The following is a 12,685-nucleotide window of genomic DNA, read 5'->3' as shown; positions in this document are numbered from 1 at the left end:
TTCTCCCAAGTAACAAGGGATAGGAGATGAAAAGGCCTCAAGTTGTGCCAGGGAAAATTTAGATTGGATATTAGGAAAAATTTTTTCATCAATATTGTTGTATAGCATTGGAACAGGCTGCTGAGGGAAGTGATTGAGTGAACATCTCTGGAAGTATTTAAAGGATCTGTAGATGTGGTGCTTAGGCACATGGTTTAGTGGACTTGCCCATGCTGGGTTAATGGTTGGACCTGAGGTCTTTTCCAAACTTAACAATTATATAATTCTGTGACTTGCCAGTATTATTATTCACATTCACACATGAGAACGACACTTTCAGACAACAATGTTGCTATTGTTCTTGTTTTTAAAACATTCTTCTTTTTGAATTATATAAAGGGAATGTATTTAAAAATCCAGCCATAGACTAGAATGATGACTAGATCAATGATCACTTGCATATAGAGTCAGCCAAAGAGACGTCTAAATTTAAGTTGAGAACAGTAATGATAATGGCAGTACTTAGGTTTGGGGTAATGATATTTGTAACTCTGGGCACAGCTAGGCACTGGTGTATATTCTCCTCCATATAGCAACATATATGTAACTGGGCAAGTCAGCAGAAGAGAAACACAGAGTCAGGGTTCATTAATGGGAGACCTTCCACAGCAGGTCACAGTGGGTGCACGGTGAGACCCACGGAAAGCCCTGTCAAGGTTTGTGAAGATCTCCAGAATACCTGATGCACATAGCCACAGTTTCTTCTTTCTAGGAGTTGGGTTCCTACTATGTGTGTTATGAAGAAGAAAAAGTGTGTATACAGACTGATGTCCTTTGAGCTATAGAAAAAAATACCTTATTTTCTTCACTGTTACTTAATCACATATTGCCCTTGAATTTTATTGCTTACTGTCTTTTTTTTTTTTTTTTTTAATCCATCATTGGGTAAATTCATGGTTCAGACAAAGTCTGAGGTTTTCAGAACCACACATACTGTAAGAATGAGTGTTTGAAGGCACGTACACCCATCTTATATGGCATCTAAAGTCAGATATTACTGGCAAGATAAAATCACAGTGGGTTGTTCAAAGTCTTAGAATTCTATTTTCTGTGATAGAACTAGGAACTGAGCTCAGACTTCCAGACTCCTTGTGTTAAGCTGAAATGCAAACTTTTTTCTTCAGGAGATGCCACCTTTCCATAGGTTTTAAGGTGTGGATAACAACACTGGATGCTCACACACAGTACTGGGTAGGTGCTGGTGCCATTGTTCAGAGAAATGAAACAGAGGTCATGACACTTATCAATAAAATCTCAGGGCTCCATCTGTAAGAGTAAAGGCATCAGGGCCAGCTGCATAGGTCCAATTCCAATCTAAGTGATTACCATCTGTCCCTCTATAGTTTCTCTTCGGTTTAGTTTGAATATGATCCTTTTCTTCAGCTTTGTGTCAAATCTTTCTATACTGTTGGTGCGCTCTATAAATTCATTGCTGCCTTTCTCTCCAGGGAAAGGTAACTCCTTCTGCCCTGTATAGATATTACACATAAATACTAAGTCATTGTGACAGTCTAAAGGGGCTCCTTGAATGAATATACAGAAATAGTTCTAAAGGAGCTTCTTGAATGAATATACAGAAATTGTTACCTAATGTTAGGCTGCTGCACTGCTGTTCTTCCCTATGACTGACCACATACATAGGTTAACACTTTTTCCCATTAGAGCTTGATATGTGGAAGTGTCCCTAAACTTCCTTCTTCTTCTTCACTGCATGACACTGAAGTGGACAAGCAAAAGCCTGGCAGTTGATAGTACTGTTTTTTGGCAAACCAATAATCATAACATGCTATATTTTTAAAGTAAAACATTTGTAAGAATTTTTAAAATTACTTATTAACCTGTGAATCAGGTACAAACATAACGATGGGAGCTATTTAACAGGGAAAATCAAAATAAAATAGCTTATGTGTCTTTGGAAACATAAATACCTACAGAAAAATAAGAAAGAGATATTGGGTGCCTCTGCCACACTGGCCTCTCTGTCCGTAGGGCTGTTCCCTGAGGGCTTTGTCTTCCCCACTGATGCATGTCAGGAATTTCTTTTTGTATTTTACTGAACCGACCCCATCAGTACGATGGTGCCATCTGGCATCCAGATATTATTGTTTGCCCTCTTCCCCCTCCACCCCCCTTCTTTTTATGGCTAGCACCAGGGTTATTTATGGCAGTATGTTAAAAGCTGGGTATGGTGTTAACATACAAAAGCATTTTTCAAGAGTCAGAGGCAGAAATCTTTTAAACAACCCCTCCACCACCCATAAAACCAATCTCATTATACATAGAACCCATGCTTTTTTAATCATGACTGTTGCTCTTTCTGACTCCAGCTGTCCTGCTGTGCTGGTGTAACAAGCTCCAGTGAAAGAGGTCAGACAGAGAGATACTGTGGCTTCTCCCTCAGATAACGTATTTCTAAGGCCAAATGAATAGCCAGAGATGGACAGCAATAGAACAATACTTATGACAACACAGGACAGCAAGGACTTCTCACCTTAAACCTTTATTCTAACAAAGATTACAATACTTTCCTACCAACCTTGCATATTGCAGTGTAGCTCTATCATCAATTAATATTTAATTGACCCCATCTAGGGGTGCAGCAGGTCAGACAACACAAACATAACTATCCCCTCTGGCCTTCAAGAGGCTGAACAGGTTATGATTAATTTCTTGAGCAGCAGAACTGTTGAAGACTGTTTTAACATGGACTTATATTTGAAGACTGAGTACTCAAGTAAGTTCTCTGCTATCTCTTAAGGACCAAACTCCTTTAGAAACTTTTCCTTCATCTGGGGAATTGTAGGGTGTCAGTTTTCTACCTAGTCATTTAGTTAAGTGAAACGTGGAAAATTCTACCACTGAATTTCCTGGCAAATATCAACCAAATTTGACAGGGGGTTAAAATTCTCTGTGCTAACTTATACCTCTGTCAAATTCAGTTAATAGGAATAACTTCAGACATTACTGAGAGAAGAGGAAGGCAACTGACAGATAGACATATACAGACAAAATTAAACTGTAAGACTTGCTTCCTTTAGAAATTCCTGAAGATATAAATAATGGAAGGCACTACATGGAGATGTAATAAAAATGAGGCATCTGCTGCTCTAGCAACACGTTAGAGAATGATCACAAATTACAGGTGGAAGGGCAATGTAAAAAATAAATATGTGTATCTTTATAACATAGTATGCAATTTCATAACAAAAATTGTATTAAATAAAGACTAACAAAACTCACACAGCAATAGATTCACAAATGTAAGAACTCAACACGTAAAAGAAATCTGCTGAAAATTTTCAGCTTTAGCTTTTCAACTTCAAAAAATACACTTTGAGAAGGACGATGGAGTTGCTTAGAGATGAGGTTTGCTTTCTTTGCCTGAAGAATGGTAAGGAAGAAAGGGTGACAGTGGTAGGGGAAGAAGGGTCTGCTGGCTACAGAGAACGACCATGTCTGCAGAGGAGAATGGGGGCAGAGACCTGGGGGCATAAGAAAGCTCAGAAAGAGCCTCAGATGAATTGTAAGTAAAGAACAAGCCCTGCTGACATCTGTCCAAGGCCAGTCATGAAATTGGTAATTATTGCACCAAATATTGTACTAAAACAGATCAAATAGGAAAATCACACAGACATAGTTTGTCTGAAGAAAATTCCATCACACTAGTTTTAAGCCAAAATGCTCATGAACACACGACATTGCCTCTTCAGCACCTGGCTTACAATTACACTGGAGGCCTTCTGTTGTTCCCTGTGCTCTACAAGTGCTCCACTTCCCCTCCAGCTGCCCATTGTTCCCTCCCCGCTGAGGAGTGGGGTCTCAAAGAAAGCCCATCCTACCTGCCCACTCAAGTCCCACCCTCAAACCCTGCTCAGCTAGCTCCGCTCTACTGAATCAGACAGTAGAAATGGCTTCCTCAGGGAAGGGAAAGCAAGAAATTAAAACTTTTTTAAAAACTCTGGCATGTTTACTGAAATTATTTACAGGAAAGTAAACCACTACAACACACGTAGGTGTAAGAAAGTAAGAAATTGATGACCATGTTCTAGTTACTCAATTCACAGTCAAGAAAATGGTCACCCACATCACGAGCTGTCATACTAGCTAGTGCTTGATGCAACATTTAAAAACTCCTGACCGTTCTGATGCTCAGATTAACATTCACCTACACTCTGGGCTGATCATCCATTAGCCAAAATGGCTGTGTGGATGATAGCCCAACATCTGTCACCATGGTAGGCCATGGAGTATTACATTTTGTCTCTGCACAGCTGCAGAAACAGAGGCCAAAATGTGCATTATCATGTTATCCACCTTGCTTTTCCACTAGCCTGTGTATCTGAAATACCTACACAGCTGAATGTGGACAAGTAATGCTATAAAACTGGCATCAAAGCTGATCGTTGATTGTATCTTCATGAGTTCTAAATGTTTTACTCCTTTTTTATGTGACCGCATGGAGTTTTTCAACCTAATAACCAGGACCTAAAATGAATAACTGTTTAAAGTTAGACATTAAGGCAAAACACTACTACTAGTGAGGCACTCAAACCAATTTTATGTGGAAGTTCATTGCTCTAGGTCACTGTCAACAGTTTAGATATACTGGAAAAATATGCAGATGGCTGTTTCAGTTTACAGACCGGGATTGCGTGGATGGCCCTTTCAGCACAATTTTTCTTATTTTTTATTTGGTCTTTCTGTCTTATGCCTTATCACTAAAAATCAATTCCAAACCAGACATAAGGCATGGATATCCCCAAGCTTCAGGAAAGTCTGTATACATACCCTGACTTTGTGCTCTTTATTTTAGCTGTTACTCAACACATTAAAATCTGCACTTGAATTCAATTAAATGTCATGTTGATTTCTTATCAGCCTATAAAAAAGATTATACATACTCCCAGAGTTGTGCTTTGCAGGGAGAAAATAATGTACAAAATGTCACCCTGGCAGAATGAACGTAGTCTGGACTGTGCCCCACTGTATTGGTACAGTAGTATCCCACTGGTATTACTGAAGTGTTGTATGAGATGGGGTAAAAAGATTAGGATACCTTTGCAGAATAGAGCCTTTACTGTGGCAGAACAGTGAAATTATAAAGTAAGAAGGAGTCATAGCTGGGCTTAAAACATTTTAAAGTTCTTAAACTCCTTTCCCTTTATATCTCTCAAGGTCTTTATTAACATTACAAGTATATACTAATAAGGTTTTCCAGAATAGTTTATTAAAATACACAACATGATAAACAAAAGCCTAATTGTCTTTCCCTGCAGGTTATGCCTCTTCTCTCCAAATCTTATTCTCTCCAAATCCTTTCTTGTTAATATTTAAAGCTACATATACTCATATATATACTACTATGTTGTCTTTCTACAGTACTGTCAACATTGTTCACGTAATTAATCTGAAAAATTTCTTAGTGTAACAAATTTTTCCAGATATGACCACCTATCAGTATGATTCCTTCTGATAAACTTTCTGATAATACATACTTTTTTTTTTTTGTATGCTTCCAGGAGTTATTTACAGTTTGATAAATGCACATTTAGCCAAGTGGCTTAGCACAGTCACAAGAAAGTCACAAGAAGTCACAAAGTCACAAGAAAATAAACCACACTTTACATATGAAAAATCAGTATGTTCACAAATATTGAATTTTCTAGACTTTGACACTGAAAAAAAACCTGGTTGTTTTTTTCAACCTATGGAGTCTACAAAACTCTGGAAATAGTCAAGCACTTTATTATATTACATGCAATAGCTGCTACTAATATATATACCCCCAGATTAATATGTGTGTTTGTATATGTGTTTATAAATGTGTGTGAATACAGGTATGTGTGGGTATATATGTATTTATGTACACATATGGCAGCTGGAACAAAATTTTTTTTGAGAGGTTTATTATATATGTGTCTAGCTCTATTTCAGTGTTCCAGTTGCAAATAACTTCAGTGCCAAAACTGCAATTATACTGCATAACGAGCAATGTTTTTTAGTCTAATACACAGCTGCAGTTGCAATAAAAATGCCATGCACGCAGCCACAAGGAACTGGATGCTGATTTAAGCTGCGTACAGAGGTTATAATTATAGCGTGCATTTAGCACACTTCCAGAATAAAAGACCCAAAACATAATCTTAACAGTATTCTTAATTTCTCAGCCTCATGCTAAAGGTTTATATGGTACACCAGTTTCACTGCTGTGTAGCTTCCTTTTCAGTGCAATTTTAATGGGCTAAAAAATATTATTTCTCCATAAATAGGATTAAAACCCTATTTTAAATGAAATTCTGATTTTTTTTTAAACCACTTCATTTTTCTAACTTCTTCTGCCATCCTTCTATTAATGAAATGGAGTACATGCAGAAACAGTTAAAATGTACCTTCAATAGCACTGTGTGAAGAACCTGTCTACACCAGGTCTGACTCATACAGATTTTCTTACTGACATATTAAAAGGCAGGTATTGACCCTAAGTGGAAGTGTTCTTTTCCAGTTTTTTGTTGTAATATTTTTTCCTTCAGCATTACCTAACTATTATACACCCTCAATTTCTTTCTAACTCCATGGTAATTTCTTTCACAAGACAGAATTAAAACATAGGAAAAGAAAAAAGAAAAAGTTACAGTTATGGGACATAAAGAGTTAATTTTAGGTATTTAGGAGGAAAATTTTAAATTTCCATCCTTTCAGGCAGCCCTAAACAAGGGGACTGTCAGTGGATGTATATAGGCCAACCTGCCATCCAAGAAGGTCTGCAGCAGGAGGAAAAGCTATTAATGGGGGAAAAGGTGCTGACTGAGATCTATCTTGCAAAGGTGGCTAGTCAAAGACTGGGAAGTGGCTAGAAAACCAGGATGGGAAAAATCACTGAAATGATGAGGTAAGTCATGGTAAGGCAATCCAAACCACAGGGCTGAGGCTTCTGGTTTATTTTCTGCTAAAATTAATTATTTTTATTTGCTACTACACTCTTCCTGGAGGTGGAAGGGGTGTGGGAGAATCATATCTGTATTTTACTTCTTACTTCCCAGGGGTATTGTGAGAATAAATAGAGCTGCTGAGCTGTGGAGGTACAGTAGTACTGAGGAACGTATAATTATTTAGGTAGACAGACTCTACTATAATATTTCTGTAAATGACCTTAAACAAAACATATATATGTAATTGATCAAATTAAATTTGCATTTGCCCTCTTGAATTCTGTCTCTTCATACATAAGTATGACACAGCCTTAAGCCCACCGATGTCCACACAGTTGGGTTTACCCTTTACACTCTAATGAAAGACAAATAGAGTTTCAAGAAACTGTGTTAGTTCAGCGCAAGCCCCAGATCCCAACAACGTTAAGAACATGTTGCAAGCAGATTTTTAAGACTTACGATGGTTCTTCAGACACCACTGCTCCTTCCTCCAGCTCTTGAGCCTGCTTATACCATGGTAACTTTGCTTCCACAGGAAGTTTCTCTATGGAACAAACACAAGCATGTGAAAACAGGACCCATGCAGTAACTCTGCTATGTGTGACAGCCTCTCCCCTCTGGCCAAGCATGCCTGCGAAGCCCGTGTGCCTTCATCCACATGAAGGCTGAGCATAAAGAAGAAAGTGAGAGAAAGCAGAGCAGGAGAGAGAGAGAGAGAGAGAAACTCCTTTATCCCCTGGACTATAACGCTTACAAGGTTATAAGGCCAAGAGTTCACTGTTGCAGCTAGAAGGTCAATGGTGTTTTAAGCCAAAAGGTTGCTTTTCAGACTATGCAACTGGCTGTAAATGTAGGCACTTTGGAAAGTAATTTTTGGAGGGAGTCTTGCACGTGTCACAGACCTCCGTTGACACTGTAAAGGAAAAATGTATACAATCCCTGTGTTTACCCTTAAATTTTAGAACTTCAGAAGACACATTAAGCTTTTTTTTGATAGATTACAAAAAGGAAGAGAACCCTGATTTGGCGACCGATACCACAGAAAAACAAAGAAACCTTAATAAAATGGCCCAGCTATACTTTTCAACTTTATCAGTTCATCAGCTATGTGGATTTAAAAAACCCGAGCTTGATGCTTTTTCTGTCATTTCTGATGGAAAACAGTAGAGCTGCTTTTCTTCACCTCCAGGATGTGCACACAGTGTAATGAGCTGCTTCGCTCTGGGGAGCGTAGGGCCATGCCACTTCACGAGCCAAACCCTGCTTTCGTGCGGTGTCAAAGTGGAGTATTTGTGCTGAAGGCGCTGGAACTGGTTTAGCTCTACAGGGGTATAAAGCAAGAGGGAATTTGGCACTATAATTTCAGAAGGTGCTCTGCATTTCAACAAAATGTTCTGGGATAGGATCAGGGGGAAAAAACACGAATAAAAGGCAGTGAGACTCAGACCACTGAGGAGAACCAGGGCCAGACCTATTTGCCTCTCACAAATCACCTAAATCTTTTGGACTTATATAATGCATAGATTTGTACTCGCCAATGGGAACAGAATAGTTGCGGATTTTATGTGACTCTGTGGTGCACAGCGGTGAACCTTTCACATACACAAAATTTCCCATCCATTGCTTGTATCATAGAGTAATAACAACTTACAACTTGATTTCACAGCTACTGCAACTTTAGTCAAGCAAATTTCCTCCGAGCAAGTTATTAACTGAGGAAAAAAGGGATAGTAATAGAGTTACTATGTCTCTCTCTTAGAAATAGCTTGCCAAGCTTTTACTCTAACGTATTTATTAGTGTCATTTAAGGATGAATATGTGCCAGCACGGCTCTTAGTTTAATCTGTATTTTACTGCATTTGTTATCCAAAATATGTAGGAGATACTTCTATTTATATGTTCTGCAGCTTGTTTTATGGGTTTTGGAAAGCCAGATCTTACTTCTGTGCTTTATTGCTTGAATGCAAGTGGTTGTAAAAAGCAAAAGCTTTTGTGTACCATTGCCTACCATGTGGCTTTTTTAATAACTTTTTTTTAGAGGTGTAGTTAATTATCATCTACACTGTAAAATGAGTTAGAGGATTAGAAATCTTGATGTCATACAGTGTGCTTTGACAAAAAAATGAATAAATGTACTCCTAACATAAGTGCAGAAGGAACTTTTACTTTCGGAGATTAAAATAACTTCTCTCCTTTTATAAAACAGTTCCAGTAAAAACATTTAAATCTTATATTACACAGAAAGTTGTATTAAATGAATACACCTTCTCTATTAAAATTGAGAATCATTACTTAATCCAGGGATATCCTATTTTTTCCCATTATTTGTGCAAGATAACGTGCCTCAGTGCTTGAATAAACCAAAATGAAGTATTGAAAAATATTTCAAATTAAATTCATATTTCAAATTAAAATTAAATACATCAACTATTTGCATTCTACTTATGTTAGCACAGTCTGTTAAAAGGGAGAGGGAGGCCACATAGTTTGTCTTGCTGCTTCACCCAGCTAGGAAGATTGTTTTTCTGCTTTATGTTAGTCCAGCTCCAGAAGGAAAAAGCCGAATAAAACAGTAGGTACTTTGCTAACCTTACTGCTCTAAATTTCTAACACCAGATTTGTGAAATTAAAAGGACAAATGTCTAGCACAGAATAGAATACTTCGGATTGGAAGAGACCTCTGGATATCACCTGATCCAACTGTCTTCTGACAGCACGATTCAGCCTTCAGGAACATGGGTCTTCAAACATTATGACTTGCATTATGGAGACAGAATGGTGAGAGTGTTGCAGAACTAAGATGAGGAGTAAAATTAAACCCAAGCAAAACAGTACACTTCACGCAGGACTTCCCACTCCATGGGAAAATATAGAAAAAAGAAATAACTGCCTACAATCAGAATCAATCACATATTTACTGCAAAGGGCAGTATAAGAGTTTATCCAGGGTAAAGATGCCACTTTGTTGACAGGATGGGCTTCCATTAAACAGCAATTTACTTTGTTCCCAGACAAGTTCCACCTGAAGAGACTACTTGATAGATGCAGGCAAGCAAAGCTTTCCTACTGGTCTTGCAACCTTCTCAAATTCCTGAGGCAGAAGTCAGTTGTGGATGGTTTGCAACATCTGATTTTTTGGCACCTTACTGCATTTTGTTTACACTGTATGCTACAGGCAGAAAGGATTTTGCTTTACCAGTCCTCTGAACACCACAAACATAAAGCCCCATAAAAGCAACTGACTGGGCCCAAGCCCACTGAATCTCCATATGAGGCTCAGAGTCACGCTAGCACAGTCACAGGGCCCTGGGGTATTTTTCATCTTGGAAGGTAGACAGAATGAGCTTATGCCAACCAGCAAAATACAGTGCAAACATATCCATTGCTCCAGAGAGGCCTTGTGTCTGGGTTTCACCACTTTGGTGGCTGGCAGACACAGTGAATTCTCCTGGTCCAGATAAAATGGAATCTTGAAACTTGGCAAGTGCACCCATCATTGGTCACTAAGTGCAGAAACTAAAATTTCAAATTTCACTGTTCCATCTTGGATTAGCGCGAGGTCATGGGTCCCTTTTACTTCACAGAGGTTGTTTCAATATACCTCACATACCTGTGGAAACGGTCAAATACCCGTGTCTGCTTCACCTGGCCACTTCCCATTAATCCAAACCAGTCTCCAGGACTTTATCTAACATTCCCCCTAAGAACCTCCAAACAGCTGCAGAAATATTTTCTCAACAAAAATGTGGGGGATTTACTCCAATATTACCCTCTGTCTGAGGCCCAAGTTAAAAAACATTTCTATACAAATTGTGAGTACTCCTAGCTGTAAGATGCTTCAAGTCTAACAGCCTGCCAAATTTTGCAGCCCTTCTAGTAAGAGGAACTTCATGTTGAGAAATGCAATGCTTTCTTCTGATCTATTTCAAGCTCAAAGTTATGAACAGGCACTTTAAAATTATGGTTACATTTATCTACCATACATGTTCTTTAATTCCTTTTAAGATACGGTGCAAATTTAGCCCAGAAACAATCAGTGAGGTCAAACATGCTTACACTATGGTCAAATTTATATTGCATGGTCTGCTGGATCACAAATTAACAGCGAAAAACCCACAGCTTGTAAGAAAGCGGAAGAGGTCAGCACTCACTCCAAGCTGCAAGCAGACAGGGTGGAATAGAAACGGCAGGTCTTAAAGATGCAAATTCACAAATTTATGCAGGTGGAAACAGTGCAACCAGCAACAGAACAAAATTACTAAACATGGAAGAGCTTGGAAAAATTTATGAGAATCCTTCTGTCTCATTACCTTTGGGTTTGTAGCAGGGAGTGGGTACGATACATTCTTCTTTTATGTGTGGCTTTGTTTTAGGACTACAGCCTCCTGTATGCATCCCCCTGTGATCAATGCAGAGGACCACACGGTATCTGAGTCCTTGCCCACAGGTCACGGTGCACTGGGGAAAAAAGGAAAAGCAAAAAACAAGGTGCGTGAGGTATGTCGCAGGAGTGAGAAATGAAAGGGGAATATGCAATAGAAGTACAACATGGAGCAAAACATGATGCAGAAACACCCAACCCTGAACATAAATTATTCATAATATTTGGTAGTTGTGAATAAGGTATGATATCGTCAGAAATTTTTGCCCTTTTGTTCTGCACATTTGCTTGGTTTGGACATTTTGTGCTGGATTTCTCTTGCATTGCCACTCTCTCAGTGTTGGCTACTTGGCTTATGGCCATCTGTCCCATATTGCATATGCTCAGTAACACCCTGTCAGCTTCATCTGGAGCCACTCTGCTTTGCCTGGGCAAAGTACTGGGGCTTATGGGTTAACAGGGGTGACGCTCAGCTGTTTTGGAACAGGGCACCAAACAGAATGGGAAACTATTCGGGCTTTCTTACCTCTTCCCCCCCCCCCCCCCCACATTTATTTTCTGTTAGGTATATAAATTTTTCCCCCTGTACAGATTGTTTCAGAAGCAGTTGCATGGGAGAGGATCAAATTACCAGGCAGTGGGGAGGGCTATGAATACTACCAATATAACTTTGCTCTTGGATAGCAAAAATATCTCTGTTTTAATCTGGAAATCACTAGACACTTTGCCATCAGTCAAGAACACCTCACCTGTGGGTGAGCTAGCTTATTTTGAGAGCCATTTTACTTGTTGAGAAACTGGGGTGGTGAAATTCAAGATTAACTCTTTATTTACAAAGTCAAAGTACTTTTCTACTTTTATAGAAACACATTTCAAAGACATTTACTTTCGTACAGCAGGAAAAGTGAGACACAAACAGACAACTACAAGCATCAAAACCGGAGCTATTTATGGCTTTATGTATTTCTGGAAATGTCTCAGCAATTCATGATACTCAATCTATGGCTGAAAAGTTGTATAAAGACACACCATTACATGCTTACTGGTTTTGTTTTGTGCATTTCATTTATGTTCCCAGTCTGTTATTAGCAGAAGGTCACTAACTACCATTACAGATCTGATTTATTTTTCCATCGTTCTCCTTGATTATGTTAACCTTATTAATGCATTATTCCTCACTATTTACTTTGCAGTTAGATAAACAGCATAATTTAAAAAAGAGGTCACGGTAATAAAGGAAGAAAGTAGTGAATACTCCTACTTCCACAAGTTCACTAAACTATAATTTAAGATGTATTCCTAGTGTGGTAAATACAAAACTAACAAAGATAAGCTG

General features: G+C 38.6%; 1 protein-coding gene across 1 annotated transcript in view; it reads right to left on the bottom strand.

Annotated features, from left to right (window-relative positions):
• ADAMTSL1 (ADAMTS-like 1) overlaps positions 1 to 12,685 on the bottom strand; it is a gene marked incomplete at both ends in the record, with an annotated part of 76,479 nt that overhangs the window by 48,180 nt on the left and 15,614 nt on the right. The window contains 3 exons of the mRNA XM_010159494.1: positions 7,428 to 7,512; positions 11,279 to 11,426; positions 12,289 to 12,293. Coding sequence (XP_010157796.1) covers positions 7,428 to 7,512; positions 11,279 to 11,426; positions 12,289 to 12,293 — 238 coding nt within the window. The remainder of the gene's footprint in view (positions 1 to 7,427; positions 7,513 to 11,278; positions 11,427 to 12,288; positions 12,294 to 12,685) is intronic.

This window comes from Eurypyga helias, unplaced genomic scaffold, assembly GCF_000690775.1.
Source record: "Eurypyga helias isolate BGI_N326 unplaced genomic scaffold, ASM69077v1 scaffold44019, whole genome shotgun sequence".
NCBI classification, from domain to species: domain Eukaryota; kingdom Metazoa; phylum Chordata; class Aves; order Eurypygiformes; family Eurypygidae; genus Eurypyga; species Eurypyga helias.
The sequence above is the reverse complement of the archived record's forward strand: the minus strand, read 5'-3'. Positions and strand labels throughout refer to the sequence as shown.